Genomic DNA, 17,319 nt, shown 5'->3' on the forward strand with positions numbered 1-17,319 from the left:
CGACAAGTTCGAGTATGATGTAAACGCGTGCCTTGTCAAGCTTAGGAAGTGGCCTTTGTTAAGTCTACTTTCGCCTAAGCTATGCGTGCGGAATATTAGTTTATGAAGCTCGATTCAGGCATCTGAGAAGGGAACGACCTGAGTGGTAAGCATCCAGCCCGTGTGACGACATGCAGCGCTGAAGGGTCATACCACGGATCTGATAATATCTTCATCGGAGTCGCGGGAATCCACAAAAGCTTGTCCTGACCCTATGGGTGCCCAGTGGGTCGATTGGGTAGCGCTGGTGGAGCCTCTTCAGATGACACATGCGCGATGATGTCATGCTTCAGCGAGTTGTCGCCAGTGGTGGTGTCGAAGGACAAGAAAAATGTTGTTAGGATGTCATCCGACGAGCACGGTTGCAGCGGCACTCGGTGTATGGAGACTTGCCGGCTTGGTATTCTGAACCAAGATGTGACGAAGCGGTTGAACGGGGGGTTTTGAGGCCTCACCGCTAATGGCACCATTTCGGCGACGATCTTCTCATTGTCGTGGAGCGACTGCGAAAGCGTAGCAATGGGTTGAATTCCGGATGCACGTTGTGGGCTACTCCCTGTGTGCACAGAACAGGCCAGAAGCGTACTAAGATCGCTATGCACAAAGTTCTGGTAGTCACGCACCCCTGTCATTGTAAGCCTTGAGGCTGCGCGGGATCAAGCGATGTCGCCTCAGATACGACTCGGAATAGGACCAGCTGTGTGGTTCGCTTGCTCGGTTAATCATGGCGGTGAGCATGAACAAAGCCGAAGCATATGGTATGGTGCAACCACAGCGATAAGTCCTCTAGGGTGTTGGTAAATGGGCATGAGCGTCTGCTACAGCCTGTGTGGGTTGCAGCGGCTATGTGGGTGCAGACACAAAATATAGCCGATGGGATGAGGCACCCGCGGAGCACATGGTGCAAAACTGGCGAAGTAGAGTGACCCAAGACATGGCATCCGCATCGTGAGATGTTGCTGGTATGGTGTTGAGGGGCCGGGTGCAGGGATGTGTCGCCTGTCATATAACTGGCAAGTGGGGTTGTAGTCGGCCCAAGAATCTCAGCCTCCAGAAACGTGGCTTGAGCCGCGGGATGACGAGCTCGAGTTGTGATTGAGTTCGAGATACGCTCTCTTCTGGTTCTTGAAGCCCGAACCCGCCCAATGGTTCTGTGCTCGCCGAGTCGCAGTACCGCCGGTGGCATGTCATCTCGCAGCAAAATGCTGATGCCATTAAACGGGCCCACCGGGATCCTTGCTCTTCTGCTCGGTCTGTGCACGGCCCCCCATGCAAGAAGGTGTCTTGTATGGTTCCGCTAAGCGGAGAGGGAGTAGAGGGTCTGGCGCTACCATGGTGTTTGATACCAAAGCCGTGTACTAGGCGCAGTGCGTGGTCGAAACTCCGGGATGGGCGCTGTCTTTGGCGAGTATCAACTGAGCAATCTGACATGTTTTTGGTTCTGGCGGTTCCAACAGCAGTCAAGAAGGAAGTTTTGTGTTCGGTATCTAACAAACATCATGTACGGTAAACGCGGTCAGGTCGGGATCAGGGTCCAGCAAGTCGGCGTGGTGCGGCACGGTCGCCTGTACATGCTTGACCCCTCATGTGACGGTTCTGACGCGACGTGTGACAAGCATGCGCATCGCTCGCTGCTGTGTCAGGCAGATGATATGGCCGGCAAAGTGAGCAAAAGTTATTGTGGTGCAACGAAATGACATCGCAATTGGCCCGAGTGACAAGCGTCGGATCTGATGCCAGCTAGCTCCTGCAGGCAATGCTCGGCAAAGGCACGACTTCGCAAAACACGGCAGCTGTCTATCACGACAATCCTCCAGAGTCGGGGCCTGTAGTCGTTATCAGCGGGTGGTTGGTGAGAGGCAAGCGTGGAAAGCAAGGCCGAGGAGCATTAGAGCGATGAGGCCTCTCCATAGCCAAGTCCGAACCATGCTGAGCGAGTGTGAATGAGCCTCCCCTTGGTACCGTAGTCAGCCAGCGATGCGTACCATGTCTATGCATTTCTTCGAGTGTGAGATTCAGAGCAGGGTGAGGGTGCAGGCAGGGAAGGCGCGTTTACTAGCGCTATCTGCATGTGAGCCAATCAGGCGCCGCAGGGGTCTTGTCCCAAGTTGGATTTACAACCTGGGAGCCAGCTTTTGATGCCCTCTTGATGCCCTTGGGCTGCGTGCCATTGTCCACCGTTGCACCTCTCAAACAAGGTTCCTCCCCGCGATATCCTTCATCGTCGCCCCTATTCCTCTGCTTCTTCCTGCAGAGACTCTCCATCGACGGCATTGCAAAGGCTTGTCTGCTAGGCCCCTCCAGATCACCGGGCGTTCCAAGGCGGCAAGCCGTGTTCGGGAAGCCATCTAATTTCTCAGGTGCTCGACCGCCCTCCCCACTCAAGCCCATTCACTCTTGTGTTTGTCCACGACGGCCCCTGCGCGAATCAGCGCGGGTTTTTGATTTTTCCCCCAGCTGCACCTCGAGCCAGCGTGCGCCTCGGGTCGTCTTTTTCCCTGGCCAGTATCTCTATCCCGGGCCTCCGCTGCAGTCGCTGCTGCACCTCTTTTTGGCTCACACCTAGAACACGCCGCTTGGCTTCAAGCTCTGTGCTACGGCCGGCCGCCAGTGGGCTGCTCTCCCTGCGCCGCTGCATATTATTCTGCCCGTCCGACAGTCCAAGTCCTCTTGTATGTCGAGTCCAATCCCCCGCCGCCAAGACTTTCTTCGCCAGCGTCGTCGACTGTGACTACCTGTCCAGTCACTCTAACTCTGTGTCTCTCACTGACTGGCTCAGTACCTAGGTCGCCGCGTCCCCCAGCGGAGGTACCTCGCCCACTCCTCACTCACGGCCCTCGTACCGCGCCGTCCCCCCCCGGAAAAGGTCGTGTTTTGTCAGGACAGCCGCGGCGCCCTATATGCAGTCGTTGTCTGCAGTTCTTTCATCATGGATACCGAGGATGGCCACATCTTCATAAGGGTGCGGTTCCCAGTGACTGGTTTTGCGGGAGACATGCGTTGACACGGCTCTAGAACTTGGCATACTTTGTACGGACACACGAAAAGGCCCTGGCCAACGCCCTACAGCTGCAGCGGCAGAATCCTAAGAATGGCCAGGCCATCACTTCACCCTCATCGTCCAACGGCCCTGCTAGCCCGCCCGCGTCCTCATCATCGAGTGTCTGGGCGGCAGCGCTGTCTTTGCCGTCCCTGACTTTCACCTCACAGTCCATCAAGCCAGCTAAGCTTACACTGACACCCCACCATCTCTTCTACATTCTCTCCCGATTCGAGGAGCTCGGTATACCTGTTGGTCCTATGAATGTGCGGCTTGAGAACATCCACACGGATGCTTCGCCCACCAACTATGTCTCGTTCCTCGGCAGCGCCCAGCGCAACAAGACCAAATCCTCCGATCGCGACTCCATACATTCAGTGTCCAGCGTCCGCAGTGTGATGTCAGGCATGTCCTCGCTTTGGTCCACCTTACGTATTGGATCAAACAGTGAAGCCAAGGCAGAGAAACAGAAAGCCCAGCTTCAGGAAGACTTGCGATATCTCTACTCTGCCTTTACCAAGATTCCATGCCTAAGGCTGTCTCCTGACCACAAAGCTCGTCTTATTGCAGGCTACGAAGAGTTTCCCTTCGACACTGCGGTTCCTTTGTTCGCTTTCAAGAATGTTACTGCGCTTGAGATTCACGATGTAGACTTTCGACAGTTCTATGGCTGGGACCGCCTGGCCGAAAACCTCCGCAGCCTTACTGTCAAGCGAGCAGGTGTCGACGATCCCGCTGACCTTCTGATCAATGTCGTCTTGGACGACATGGACAAGCGTCGTAGACGCTCAGCAAAGACAAATGCATCTTCCGCACCATGGTCTACTGCAAGCCCGTCCGCTAAAGTTGGTCAGCTGGCGCGATCAGAGTCTCCGCCACTCTCGCCTGCCACCGCAAGCAAGCAAAGTACAAGCCCAAGAGGTGCTGCGGTAGCGCGGGACAATTCTTCCAAGGCTGGTCAGCGACAGCGTAGTACTTCTCCCACGCGTCCCCCAAGCTCCCGCCATGGTTCATCTCATGTCTATGGTCGCAGCACCACAAATGCGCCAAACATCCGCCGGTCATCTGGTAGCTCTAGTTCTAGCGTGCGTTCTACTACTCCAAGGGGCAGTTCCTCTAACTTACTCTCTCTGGGCTGGTTCCCTGCAACCAAATGGCGTTTTCTGCGACATCTAAGTTTGGCTGACAATGCTCTTACCAACATATCAGTCGCCAGTCTCGCTCCTTTGGCGAACACACTGCAGTCCCTTGATCTCTCTGCCAATTTGTTTGCTGAGATTCCGGACAGTCTTGCCAGCCTGACCTGTTTACGCGCGCTAAACCTCTCCAACTGCATGATCGATGGTCTGCACTCACTAGGTCGCAACCCACTGCCAGCCATCACAACGCTCAACCTTCGTTCCAACCGCTTGACGTCCTTGGCTGGTGTCGAGCGGTTGCTGTCTTTGGAGCGTGTGGACTTCCGTGACAACAGGTTGACTGATCCCACAGAAGTCGCACGACTTACCGGTGTTCCTGACATAACCGACATCTATGTCAATCGCAATCCGTTCTGCAAGACCCATACTACCTACAGGATCACCATTTTCAATCTGTTTCGTAAAACACCGGGCTACACAGAAGATATTGTTATCGATTCTACAGGACCCAGCAATGCCGAGAAGAAGCAACTTGTTGATCGGGTTCCTGAAAAGCATGGTGTTCCCATTGTCAAGCCACCACCCGAGGATGATGTGCAGCCCCCGCGACATGTACCTCCAAAGGTAGTCAAAGCCATTGATACACCGTCCGACGTGCCAGGAGTACTTCAGCGTACCGGGTCCTTACAGCGTACGAAGAGTGGACGCAGCGCACATGGATCTCAGAAGAAAAAGAAGGGTCCCAAGAGAAGAATAGTTGAGCTTTCCCAGAATGAGTCCCTGCAATCGTCGTCGCAGTCGAGTCTGACAGGCTTGGCATATGAGGACACTGTGATTGGACAGGCTCCCAAGATCGCCAAAGCTGCTAGCAACACGTTGGTGACAGACACGCCTCGGCTTGCGGAGCCATCCAAGGGGCAAGTATCTGGAGACACTAGCAAGAAGACTGCATCAGATGAGCGCACCGTTGCAGACGAAACCCACACAAGCCATCAACAGCTGCCACCAATCGATACCACCAACCCGACCAAATCTCCTGAGACAGAATCTGCAGAGTTTGATGTCAGTGAGGACATGTACAAGAAGAAGATCGAGGCTCTTCGTCAAGACTTCGGTAACACGTGGCTGAGCGCGCTAGGAGATGAGAACTGGGACAATACGTCGGTCACCAGCTTTCCTTCAGATCGCGGATACAGCTCCCCTACCATTCGACCAACACTGCCTCGCACACCAAGCCAAAGCATTGTTTCTGGTCGCACACTTGGCTAACATAATTCCCCCCCTGATCTATACACTTGCGATACCCAAAAGAATTTTTCGATTCGTCAGACTCCAACTTCAGTTTGCGGAGGCTATCACTTTTCTCTCTATAGTTTGTTCGTCCTTTAGTTTGTCAAGATTTGGGCAAGGCGTTGGACGGATATCCGTCGGACTGGGCGTCGCAATTTGTCACGCTCGTTGTACCGATAAAGTCTATCTCACATGGCTGTTTCGAGACCTGTTGGTGGTGTTTCTCCCTCTATGATCAAAAGGCGGCAGTGTTGCATTTCTGCGTATTCCTTTTCGGGAACATAACGACCATGTTCTTGTCGGAATGGGTTTTGTAAGATATTTCCATGTCGGCGCACTGTACTCCCGGAGTAAGTTGATTGCTCACTTTTATCGGCGACAAATGCATGGTTTTTGTTTTCTTCTTTCTGCTGCTTGTTAGCGTCGTTCAAGTTCTAGTGTGGAGGCAGAATGAGGGCGTTGATTGGTCTATTGCATAATGAAGCGCGCGTTACGGGTGAATGCTCGCATGAATATAACGATGACAGTCGTTCAATGGCAAGGGATGTGTGTGATTGGATTGTATGTGACACGTGAGAGGTGCTGGGGATGTTTCTCGCCACAGATCAGCATTCTGTGTTTCTGAACCAATGCTCGGTTTTCTGGAGCGAAGAAACGCCGGAGTCTAGAAGGGGCTGTGTTGACACGGGGTCAACACTGTTGTTTACGAACAAAGTCGCTGGAATTCACGAAAGAGCCGTCCTGTAAATGTGCACACGGTTAAAGTGACTGGAGGGGTGTGGCGATGGAGGGCTAGATATGGCTGGGCGGCAGTTGCACCTGACCATTTGCAGAGTGTCGGAAGATGCCACGCCGGTACCTGAGCCGCAAAAAAACCCTATATGCTTATCCAAGACAATTGATTTGCCATTCACTTGCATTGTTTGATCCGTAAGGGAATCGAGGCCTTTATACATGCTTCCCACGGTCCGACGCGCGTCTGTTCTAGGTCTAGGGGCGGCTGGCTTGGCACGAGAGGGTGCTAGCCCAACTGAAACTGACTTGCAAAACACTCAGGCGCCGCGATCTTCTCACCACCGCAACCCAACCCGGCCTACAAGTCAGTGTATACAAACATTTCTCACGCTTCCCCCCTAGGTCTACAGTGTCGAGCAGTTCGCACGTCATTAGCCGCAGCCTCTTCGCAGTCACGCCGTCGCCCGCTTGTTACAGGCGGTGAAGTCACTCTCAGCATCCCACTCGACAGGCTCCGGTCATAACAACGCCTCAGCGCCCTCCCCCGCTCCCACCGCGCTCGACTGCCCACAACACAGCAGCAGCCCGCACAGGTATCACCGTCTCAACGAGCACAATTGACCATCGCACATCGCAGCCGACCCACCCGTCGCGTGATCCCAGCCCAGCCGCCAGGCACTTTTGAGGGGCTTTGAGCCATACTCCACCCGCACATAGTCGTCCACCACCTGCGACCCGATCCAGCCGACTCATTGAGATCAGAGGTACGTTGGCACTTGGATTGCAGCCCGCTATGACCGACAAATGGTGCGCTACTAACACATGGGGTGCAGGAGAATTATCGCCAGTGCTACGCGCAATCCTTCCCTACCCACCCGCGCGAGGTCTTCCCTTGCACCTTCAGCCACCGACACCAGCGCCAGTAGCAAGCCACAGCTATGGCCGAAAACGAGGTGGACCTGGACTCCATCATAGACCGTCTACTTGAGGTCCGCGGCAGCAGGCCTGGCAAGCAGGTGCAGCTGCTCGAGACGGAGATCCGCTACTTGTGCACCAAGGCGCGCGAAATCTTCATTTCACAGCCTATCCTGCTCGAACTCGAGGCACCGATAAAGGTCAGTCACAACACGTAGTGCTGCGAAGCCCAAGATGCGGCTTCTGAGCACCTACTGACTTGTTTCCCCATCAGATTTGCGGAGATATCCACGGCCAGTACTACGACCTGCTACGGCTCTTCGAGTATGGTGGCTTCCCTCCAGAGGCCAACTACCTCTTCCTAGGCGACTACGTCGACCGTGGCAAGCAGTCTCTCGAGACGATATGCCTTTTGCTTGCGTACAAGATCAAGTACCCCGAGAACTTCTTCGTTCTCCGTGGCAACCACGAGTGCGCCTCCATCAACCGCATTTACGGCTTCTACGACGAGTGCAAACGAAGATACAACATCAAGCTGTGGAAGACCTTCACCGACTGCTTCAACTGTCTGCCCATTGCCGCCATTATCGACGAGAAGATCTTCACCATGCACGGCGGTCTCAGTCCAGATCTCAACTCCATGGAGCAGATTAGGCGCGTCATGCGACCTACCGATGTGAGTCAGGCTTAGATGACAACCACAACATCGTCATCTATAGAATGCATAGGCTAACCATGATAGATTCCCGACTGCGGTCTCCTCTGCGATCTGCTTTGGTCCGACCCAGATAAGGACATCACCGGATGGAGCGAGAACGACCGAGGTGTGAGCTTCACATTCGGACCAGACGTGGTATCGCGCTTCCTGCAAAAGCATGACATGGACCTCATCTGCCGTGCGCATCAAGTCGTAGAAGACGGTTACGAATTCTTTTCCAAGCGTCAGCTCGTAACACTATTCAGCGCACCCAACTACTGCGGTGAATTTGACAATGCAGGTGCGATGATGAGCGTCGACGAGAGTCTGTTGTGTTCCTTCCAGGTAAGCTCTCAACACTGAACCAGGTCAAACACATACTGACAGTCTGTGCAGATTCTCAAGCCCGCAGAGAAGAAACAAAAGTACGTCCCCAACCTTGGCAGCGGCAGACCAGTGTCTCCACGCACCAAGAAAACCTAGAAGTAGTCACCACTACTCTCATTCAGAATCAATACGAACTTCTCTTGTAGCAGGTTTGGGCGTCGTTAGACGATGGCAATCGTTAGCCCTCCCCCGAGTCCCGATGCCGAACGACCCGAAAAACGCTCGATCTCGATTTCGCTACCCACCCTTCGGCTACGGCTACCCAGACGGCCTTCGACATTTGTACACAAATCCCGTGCTTGATTTCTTGTCATTCCAGCACCGTTGCGCACGCATCATCAGCACAAAAGGGCACCACGGTGGACCCTTCTTTCCTGGACGATTCGACGATGATGGCCTTTGTTTTTTGCACTTTGGTGGCAGCACAAGATGGCGGATATGAGAGCATTCATCATGTCGGCATCATGGGCAGCAACAGCATTTCAGAAAGCATGGCGAAGGCAAGAAAAGGAAAGGACAGGATACACGGCCTTTTTCCGTCAATTATCTGGGTAGCATAAGAGTGGGAAGCAGCATGAGGGCAATTCATCGCTGGCCTTTGTTGGGGCTTGTGTAGGCTTATTACTCCATTTTCATTGGGCTCGAGGCTTGTTATGACGGGGTGTAAGGCTTGCATGCTACATGCGATAATGTCAGTCTTTTTTTATTTTTCCTTTTTTTCTTTTTGTCGCGTTCAACAAGCAACCTTTTTGGGGATGAGGGATGTAAGCTAGTGGTCTCGAGAATGGAGTATGCGTATCCCCTTGCAACATGTTTGAAGTTGGCTTGGTGAAATATACAGTCTGTGCGCAATGTCTGTGAAGTATTGCTGTGGTAACATGGTGATTTGAAAGGGTTTTGCTTTGGTATGCAACTAGGTGTAATGTCAGATTCGTCGAGTAATGGGCTCAGAGTTTGTGAGCTTTGGATAAGCAAGATGCATGTATTACCAGCGGGTATTTTTACGATTAGACGTGACAGCTGTCAAGCCCTAGATTTTCCATTGTGTCAAGTTCGTACCTGATACGAGACATGATACGAGACGGCCAAAAAAGTATTGGCACTTCCCAACACGAACAAGGATGTTGATCAAAGATTGTTTTTCTTGACTGCTTATAATAGCTAAGAGAACGAGAGCGAGAGAGAGAGAGGCCCTGGCATTTTCCCATGTTGATCAACTAGAGAAGGGATGGGTTGAGATGGAAAAGGCTTGGCTTGTAGGCACGATGATGTCAACGGGTAGCCAATCAGCCGTTCTCGGATAGGGAAGGATATATATGCACGTGGCAGAGACGGGAAGAGAAGAGAAGAAAGCAGTGAAATATGCAAAGCAACATGTATCACATGGTGCAAGGTACAAGAGTAAACGAACAGGTCCAAGCACGGTACTTGGGTGTGGCAGTGCGACGCAGCGCAGTGCAGTGCAGGAAGAACTATTGAAAGGAAAAGGAAAAAGGCCTAGGGAAAGGGACCCTCGTTGGGCGTCGTCGTCATGTCGTAGGTTTGATTGGCGGCGGGCGGGGCTTGGAAGACGATCTGAGCGTAAGCGCCCGAGCCGACCGTGGTTCCGGTGCAGCGCAATCGCTGTCGTAACCGTACAGTGCCACCACCTGCCCGTTTCTATGTAGTCATTCTCTCTCTCTCCAACGTTATCAATTCCTGTGCACCTTGTTCTCCGTTGTTGTGTTTTTGCCTTGTCCTACTTGCGGTTGTTGAGGATAGCTTTGGGATGAATGCCTGCGTGCTGTAAAGATTGGATACTTCCCGACGCTCTCCACGACTAGCCTCGTAGTCGCACGCTTCGCCTCGTCGCCTCGTCGCTACGTTCCGCTTCGTTACTTCGCTCCTCGCGCCTGTCGTCACGTCACTCCTTTGTCTGCCCACTTCGCCTGCCGCGCTTTCCTGCCACTTGCCGTTGATTTTGTAATGCTCTGGAGGATATAGCAGATTGTCTGCATCGACTAATACCATGGCCGAGTACGCGTAAGTCGATGTTGGAGGAGCGAGGCGCTGCCCGGACACTGCTAACCTACATTCACCCACCAGCTTCATAGCCCATTCCGCCCCCTGGGTTCACGGCTCAGGCACCATGACCCCCTCGCGCCTTCGCTCCTTGTCGCCCATACCCAAGAATCACGTCACCCGATCCATATCCACGCCACAACTCGCCAAAACAGCCCAGTCGCAGTCGCAGTCCGAAAGCGATGGCATGAATACCATCCCCGACCCGCGCTCAGCCACCCCACAACCCCCTCTTTCACGCCACGACTCGACCGACTCCCACCCAGACCTGAGCCAAGAAGTCTCCACACTCAGCACCAAGCTCATCAACGCCATCAACCACTCAACCATGCTCGACGACTCACTGCAGCAGACGAGACATGAGCTAGAATCCGCAAGAGAGAGGCTGGCGCAACTCGAAGCCCAGGTTAGGCAGCACGAGGAGAAGGTCTCAAAAGGTCTGCTAGTGGACAAGATCGTTTACGACAAGATGGAGAAGCAGTTGTCCAGCGAACTGCACGAGGAGCGCAAACGAAGAGCCCAAGCAGAGTCGGCGAAACGCAAGACTGACAGCGAGGTCGAGGCCCTGACGGCTGCGCTCTTCGAAGAGGCTAATGTCATGGTCGCAGCTGCACGCAAAGAAACTGAGGCTTCTGAGAAACGCGGCGAGCAACTTAGGCAACAGCTGGGCGATGCCGAAGTGCTCCAACACTCTCTCCAAGACCAATTACATGATCTCAAAGGTGTTGTGGAGAAGATGAGCTCCCATGGCGATGATAACGAAAGCCACATTCTTACAACAAACACCGCTCCTTCAACCCCCGGCATCACCCCAGCGGACAAGATGAGCAAACTGTTCGAGGCTATGAACCTAACACCCAGTACGCCGGGAACCGACGAGATCAGCCCTGATCACCCGCTCCACTTTTCGCATCTAATCCACCCTGTGCTACGATCTGACCTTGCCGCTTTCAAGGAATTTCAAGACATGCTCAAGATCAGCGCGCGTTCCTCGGCCCCAGCCAGTCGTGCTTCGAGCGGCAACTACAGCAGTCTGAACGTACTCGGACTTGGCTCACTGACCAATAGCTCCACCACGTCTCTACCGTCCAAGTCGCCTACCTCAGCCACCAACTCGCCTCGCGAATCTGTAGCCACTACTGGTATGCCTAACTTGAAGGATGAAAAGTTCTACAAACGCGCTCTAGTCGAGGACATAGAACCAACATTGCGCCTGGATATCGCTCCCGGACTCTCATGGATGGCACGCCGTACAGTGCTCAACAGCATCACTTCTGGTTCCCTGGTTGTAGAGCCAAATCCTGCTCCGTCATCCAAGTTCCGAGTTCCCATCTTTCCATGCTCGTTATGTGGAGAAGCAAGAAATGGCGACCAGTACGCCCGAAAGTTCCGATTCAAGCCCTCCGACACGGAAGATTCGCAGCGCTACCCGCTTTGTGATTGGTGTTTGGGTCGTGTCAGGGCAACATGTGATTACATTGGTTTTCTGCGCATGGTAGCTGCAGGGCATTGGCGAGCCGAGACAGAAGAAGAGAAGAAATCCACCTGGGAAGAGAGTGTGCGACTTCGTGAGCGCATGTTTTGGACGAGAGTTGGTGGAGGTGTGGTTCCATCTTTTGTTCCCCTGCGAGACAGCCCACGGAGTCCTACATTTACAAACGACGATATCAAGCGCGAAGAGAGGATGAGTGAGGAGAGCGTCATCTCATTTGAGCCCAGAGATATTACAGCGAGTGGCTCAGCCGCATCGACAATGGCAAACGAGTCGAGGAAGAGCGAGGAAGACCCTTTTCGGAGCAAGAGCGAGGACAAAGCTAAGAGGATTTCTATTGGCAAGACCATCATCTCGAGCGACGATGTCCCGGAACCCGGATCTACTCCACTCGCCCATCCAGAAGCTGAAGCAGCGCTAGCCAAGGGCAACGGTCAAGGGGATGAGCCTGCCGCTGCTGCTCCCGCCACCTCGTCGATACCTTCGTTGACCATCGAGGAGGAGAAGAAAATTGAACAAGATGCTGAAGCTCAACTCCAAGACGAAGTGAAGAAATCGCTAGAAAAACCAGCGTTGCAACGTCTACGCTCATCTTCGAACCCGGCACCCGCTGTGCAGAGCAGGAAGAAGGATGAGAGCGGTAATAGACTTAGTCTGAGGATTCCTGCTTCTACGGGCACGAGTATGAATATGCCTGGGGCTTTTGATTGAAGAGGGCGAGAGTTTATAGGAGTAGACATGGGAGGGGCAACCAGGATTCGGTGGGAGGTTTACTAATTACCGCAGGTGTTTTGAGGGTTGATTTTGCGAGTTGTTCCATGGTTCCATCTTTTTCAACACAACTGGACTATTTCTTATCTCTCTTTTTTTTTCGTTGCCCTCCATTCCTTCAATGCGTCGAAAGCATTATTTAAGGCGCGTTTGGCAAAAAAGTGAGGTGGCTTGAAGGATTATGCTTCTAGTATATACAAATCACGTTGTTTTTTTGTTGGTTACCTAGGCTTGAGTTGGGTTATATCATATACCAGGAGTTTCTTGGTTTGTTATCTATTGGAAATTTGGTAAAGGAGTGGGGTTTGGAAAGGATGCAAAGGCTGGTTCTGGGCCTATTCGGTCAAGGACATGATATGTCTACCTAATGTACTATATTTATACCAGGGATGGTGGATGGGTGGAGCCGGAGGAGGAGCAGGGTGAAGGTGTTGTGCAAACCCAGGGCCTGTTTAGTGATAACAGTACATATTTCGCGAAAACGGTCAATTGTGTACCTTACCTCTATTGCCTTGTCTCTTCTGTCTGGATTCCATGAAACTACATTGTTCAAACATTATATTGCATGGCGACTATACAGGTAGCAGACGCAGCGGAGGCGGCCTTGCAAATACGGTGTTGACTGCATGCGTCTCTTCAATCGGAATGCCTTCCCAGATCTATACCGGACAAGTTGCACAAGTTGCACCAAGTTCTCCAGTATCTGGTGGAGAGGATATGTCGCTATTTTCACGCACGCTTCTGATCCTAGACATTTCTCCAACTTAGCATAGTAAAGTCCGATTCTCCTGTACATGAGTCGCCTCTTATACTTCCGACTCGTTTGGTTTCTAATTAGCTAACACAAGGCCTTACATCCTGCAAGATTGTAAAACCATCACGGAAGAGGTCCTTAAGCAATAGTCTCTTACAAGCTCAAACACTTCTATTGCCCAAACAGAATATTCCGATTGGTATAGAGACCATAGCTTGTTTCCCAAGAGAATTCTTCTTCCTTGAAGTACAACTCGACTTCTTCGTTGTCCTGCCCAGCTAGTCTTGGTGCCCTGCAAACCAAGACCTTCGCGTTACTACCGCAGTGTATCGACCCATTCCTCCTCTTACCACCGATGTAAATCAAGTACGCTCCGTCCTCGCTCGCAACCTTGAAAACAAGGAACCCACACGCGATCAGCGTAGGTAGCTTCAGCGGATAGTCGATCGCAAATCCATCCCCAATTCCGAGGGCGGTGCGCTGAAACAGACCGTTATATTCTCCAGTCGTGTAGAATCGTTGGTGGTCATTTCGAAGGAGATACATCATAATCACCTGCTCATTCACTCCCATGAATTCGCCGAGCTCTTCAAAGCTCTTCAACGCTCTTACATGGTAGTTGCCTGTGCATAAAATCATACCAGGACCAGTCTTTGGTATACCAACTCTTAAGAAGCGTGATACCGGAAACAGCCAGAGTCCAAAAGGAAGATGAGGATATTCGAGCGATCAACGCCGGCCATGTTCTTCCCGATTCTGAAGAGAATTACAAGACCGATGATCATGAGGGCCAGAAATAGTCCAACAGCGGAGAAGACAAAATTGTCGCAGTATACAATCACGGCTTTGTTGCTCATCTTCCATGACACCATGGTTTTTTGGATACCGGCCGTATAGTTGCTCTGCCTCTTGGACACCAAGCAAATCGTGAGGACCAAACAATCCTAAATTAAGCATCTCCAAATCGCTTGACCTTGAGTTGGAACGCAAAAGCCGCTTGGAGAGTAGCCGCGAGCTGGCTCTTCCATCCACTATATTTATTTTCCTTTGTCTTCGCTCGAGTGCGTTGCGGTGCGGACAATGTTATTGAGCTCGAATGAATAAGGATTCCAGTGTGAGATACGCTTCCTCTGGGAGGATCCGTCTAGCAGGCCATTCAGGATGTTCGTCAGATGGTTTCGAATACGGAACTGCTTGAGGTGATACACTATCGGCGGACTTGTGTTGTCCACTAGGTCAGCAAATGTTTCGTTCAGAGACGATTGACCCTGCCCCCGATGCGCGGCATAGCCAGATTCTTGATCCGGTGGAAATGGTAGCGATGTTCTGCACATATCATTGGTTTATTCATCCCAAGGAATGATGTACGTCACTACCATAGCCACGTCGCACCGGTTAAAACAAATCTATGAAATCCAAAGCAGAGTTCGAGGCCATCGTCCACTACGAATGCTCGAACACTCAGCGCAAGATCCGTATGTGGAAAAAGCAGCTTCTCCAGGCGCCTCTAGATACAGACGAGGCAAGTCAGGTTACAGAACCCTTGGGTGAGAAGTATGCAGAGGTAGACTACCGTGTCATCTCGAAGTTGATCAAGCTTGCTCTGCTCCTAGCAACCTCGAAGGGTACAAGCTTCGGTTTGGCAAATCTAGAGGAGGCGGTGGTTTTGCATCGCTGACGGCTTTTGAAACAAGATTCGGAGGAAAACGTGCAAGAGGACTCACTGAAACAAATGCCTTCATGACACCAAGACATCTAAAAGCAGTGAGTCATCGTTATTAGATTGTTTCCTCACCAAAGGCTACCTACATAGGCAAGCGCATCTAAATATCCGCGTTCCTCAACCCCCTCTTGAATCTATCCAGCGCCCTAGCCTTCGTCTCCTTCCAATCCACATGCGGTTTCGGGTATCCCAACTTCTCAAACTCGCTTTTCGACAACCTCGCATAGGGAGCAAATACTGCCTTACCCTTGACGTCTTTGAGCTCTGGAACCCATTTGCGAATGTAATCACCGTCGGGATCGTTCTTCTCAGCCTGAGAAACAGGGTTGAAAACAGTGTACGAAGGCTCCCATCCTTGAGTGTTGTTGGAAAGGTCCCAATCGATAAGAGTTTCAGCAAAGTATCGTTCGCCGCGGCGGTAGTCGAGCAGGAGGTTACAGTAAAGGTAAGAAGAGACGTTCATACGTAGGCGGTTGTGCATGTATGCTTCAGCGTTGAGTTGACGCATTCCGGCGTCGATAAAGGGCTCGCCTGTTTCGCCTTTGTACCATTTTTCCCAGCCTTCTTCGTCGTCTTCCCATTCTACTGCATCGAATTTGAGATTTTGTGGTAGGTTCATGGACGTGTGTGGTGTCGTCATGGTTGTCTGTCTGTAAAGTTCTCTGAAGACGATCTCTCGAACCCAGCCATATACGCCGTTGGATGCCTTGGCTTCGGTGAAATCGGTGCTGCCACGGTTGTAGTCTACGACTTTCTGCAATGCTTCGCGCACAGAAAACATGCCCGCGCTAAAGTAGGCGGACATGCGAGATGTGCTGTTTGCGGCGGGATTGGAGCGTGTGGTGGCGTAGTGATCTATTTGCTTGAGAAATGCATCCATACGCTTTGCTCCTGCAGCATGACCGGCAGGCCATAATTTCCGTATCCTCTTCTTGTCTTCTTCCGACTCGAACTGCTTATCTTTTGCCGGTTCTGGCGCGGGTGTATCAAACAAATCTTTGAGTTCCTTCTTTGCAGACGGGGGATTTGCGGCAGGTGGAGGGTTGGTATCAAGCAGCTCCGGCTCATGCTTTATCTTGTCAAGCCAAGCTTTGAAAAATGGCGTAAATACTTTCATTGGTGTTCCAGCACCTGTAAGCATGGTACCAGGCTCGACGACTGTCTGGTCATGGTACAACGAGACCTGGATGCCATCGCCAGCTATTTTGCAGAGCTTCAGATCCCTCCGCATTTCATCAATCTCGTATTCGAAGTTGCCATACACATGTGAGATCTCTTGCTTCTTCATCCACTCCACCGCTGTCTCCACAATCTTCTTTCTGTCCTCGCATTCTAGAAAGACTAGCGGTATATTCAATTCCTTGAGCTCTCTTTGCATGATACGCAACCCCTCGCACATGAAGTCCACTCTTGCAGGGCTGGTGCCGTGCCATGACTCGTCTGCAGCGCAATTGACATAGAAACATACTAAAGGTTTCTTCGCGCTTTGAGCAAGCTCAGAAGCATGATGCAGCGCGGTATTGTCTTGAATTCGAAGGTCCTTTGGACGAAACCAATGCGCCACCTTTGTTACGGCCTTGATCTCATCTTGCGCGCCGAGGGCTTCTTGTACTTGATCGTATGGCAGGTCTTCATCTACTTGTTTCGCGCGCTTGAGAGTCGTGTGTCCGAGTTCAGAGCGTTCGTATGATGTTCTCTTGGACATTTTCGTATGCGACTGCGACTTGTTCGGCTTTGCGGGAGTGTTTGGCGATGTTCTACCCAGGAAAGGTGTCGCGTCTCGAAACGTGCGGATCGGTAGCTGTACTTCGGCACTACCACGTCCAAGTCGAGTAGCTGATAACCTACGGAGAGTTTGCGGTAGGAAGACGCGCTTGAAGGAAAACATTAAAGATGCGCTATGCGCTTAGCGGTATCTTTGTACCTGATTATCAATAAACCTTAGATCAAAGGGTTCAGAGTGGTGACGTCGGCGGACCACCCAACTAGAGCCGATCAAGACGTTACCCTGATGGACACCTGGCGCTGAACACCAATCGAAGGCATGTCTATCGTCGTTTCAGATACGAGATCTGGGAAGATTCTTAGTTCCCGCTGCGTATCGCGATCTGTAGCCGCTTTCTGGGGTTTCTGTGCTTTCCATAGGGCTGCATTTGATCCACAGCATGCCTGAGCAGGTGCTCTTCAATGATGACTGTGGATGTGAGCATGCGACAAACTACATTGCTAACGCCAGGCGTCAGTTCGACCGAAATGATTCCGCTCGGATGCGCTTG

General features: G+C 52.0%; 6 protein-coding genes across 6 annotated transcripts; 4 read left to right on the top strand and 2 right to left on the bottom strand.

The window, feature by feature from the left end:
• Window positions 1–2,968: 2,968 nt before the first annotated feature.
• ALTATR162_LOCUS8326 (uncharacterized protein) lies at window positions 2,969–5,487 on the top strand (the record flags this gene model as incomplete). Its single annotated transcript, XM_043315956.1, has 2 exons — window positions 2,969–3,001; window positions 3,055–5,487. The coding sequence occupies 2 exons, from the start codon at window positions 2,969–2,971 to the stop codon at window positions 5,485–5,487; spliced, it is 2,466 nt and encodes an 821-aa protein (XP_043171891.1).
• Window positions 5,488–7,181: 1,694 nt separating this feature from the next.
• ALTATR162_LOCUS8327 (uncharacterized protein) lies at window positions 7,182–8,338 on the top strand (the record flags this gene model as incomplete). The annotated part of the gene is made up of 4 exons (XM_043315957.1): window positions 7,182–7,358; window positions 7,433–7,834; window positions 7,901–8,200; window positions 8,252–8,338. The coding sequence occupies 4 exons, from the start codon at window positions 7,182–7,184 to the stop codon at window positions 8,336–8,338; spliced, it is 966 nt and encodes a 321-aa protein (XP_043171892.1).
• A 2,032-nt stretch (window positions 8,339–10,370) lies between these two features.
• Window positions 10,371–12,506, top strand: ALTATR162_LOCUS8328 (uncharacterized protein; the record flags this gene model as incomplete). Its single annotated transcript, XM_043315958.1, has 1 exon — window positions 10,371–12,506. The coding sequence occupies one exon, from the start codon at window positions 10,371–10,373 to the stop codon at window positions 12,504–12,506; it is 2,136 nt and encodes a 711-aa protein (XP_043171893.1).
• Window positions 12,507–13,491: 985 nt separating this feature from the next.
• Window positions 13,492–14,192, bottom strand: ALTATR162_LOCUS8329 (uncharacterized protein; the record flags this gene model as incomplete). The annotated part of the gene is made up of 2 exons (XM_043315959.1): window positions 13,492–13,943; window positions 14,012–14,192. 2 exons carry the CDS (start codon window positions 14,190–14,192, stop codon window positions 13,492–13,494), a joined length of 633 nt encoding a protein of 210 aa, XP_043171894.1.
• Window positions 14,193–14,728: 536 nt separating this feature from the next.
• ALTATR162_LOCUS8330 (uncharacterized protein) lies at window positions 14,729–14,998 on the top strand (the record flags this gene model as incomplete). Its single annotated transcript, XM_043315960.1, has 1 exon — window positions 14,729–14,998. One exon carries the CDS (start codon window positions 14,729–14,731, stop codon window positions 14,996–14,998), a length of 270 nt encoding a protein of 89 aa, XP_043171895.1.
• A 145-nt stretch (window positions 14,999–15,143) lies between these two features.
• On the bottom strand, window positions 15,144–16,748 carry ALTATR162_LOCUS8331 (uncharacterized protein; the record flags this gene model as incomplete). The annotated part of the gene is made up of 1 exon (XM_043315961.1): window positions 15,144–16,748. The coding sequence occupies one exon, from the start codon at window positions 16,746–16,748 to the stop codon at window positions 15,144–15,146; it is 1,605 nt and encodes a 534-aa protein (XP_043171896.1).
• Window positions 16,749–17,319: the final 571 nt, after the last annotated feature.

This window comes from Alternaria atra (assembly GCF_907166805.1).
Source record: "Alternaria atra isolate CS162 genome assembly, contig: 29, whole genome shotgun sequence".
NCBI lineage: Eukaryota > Fungi > Ascomycota > Dothideomycetes > Pleosporales > Pleosporaceae > Alternaria > Alternaria atra.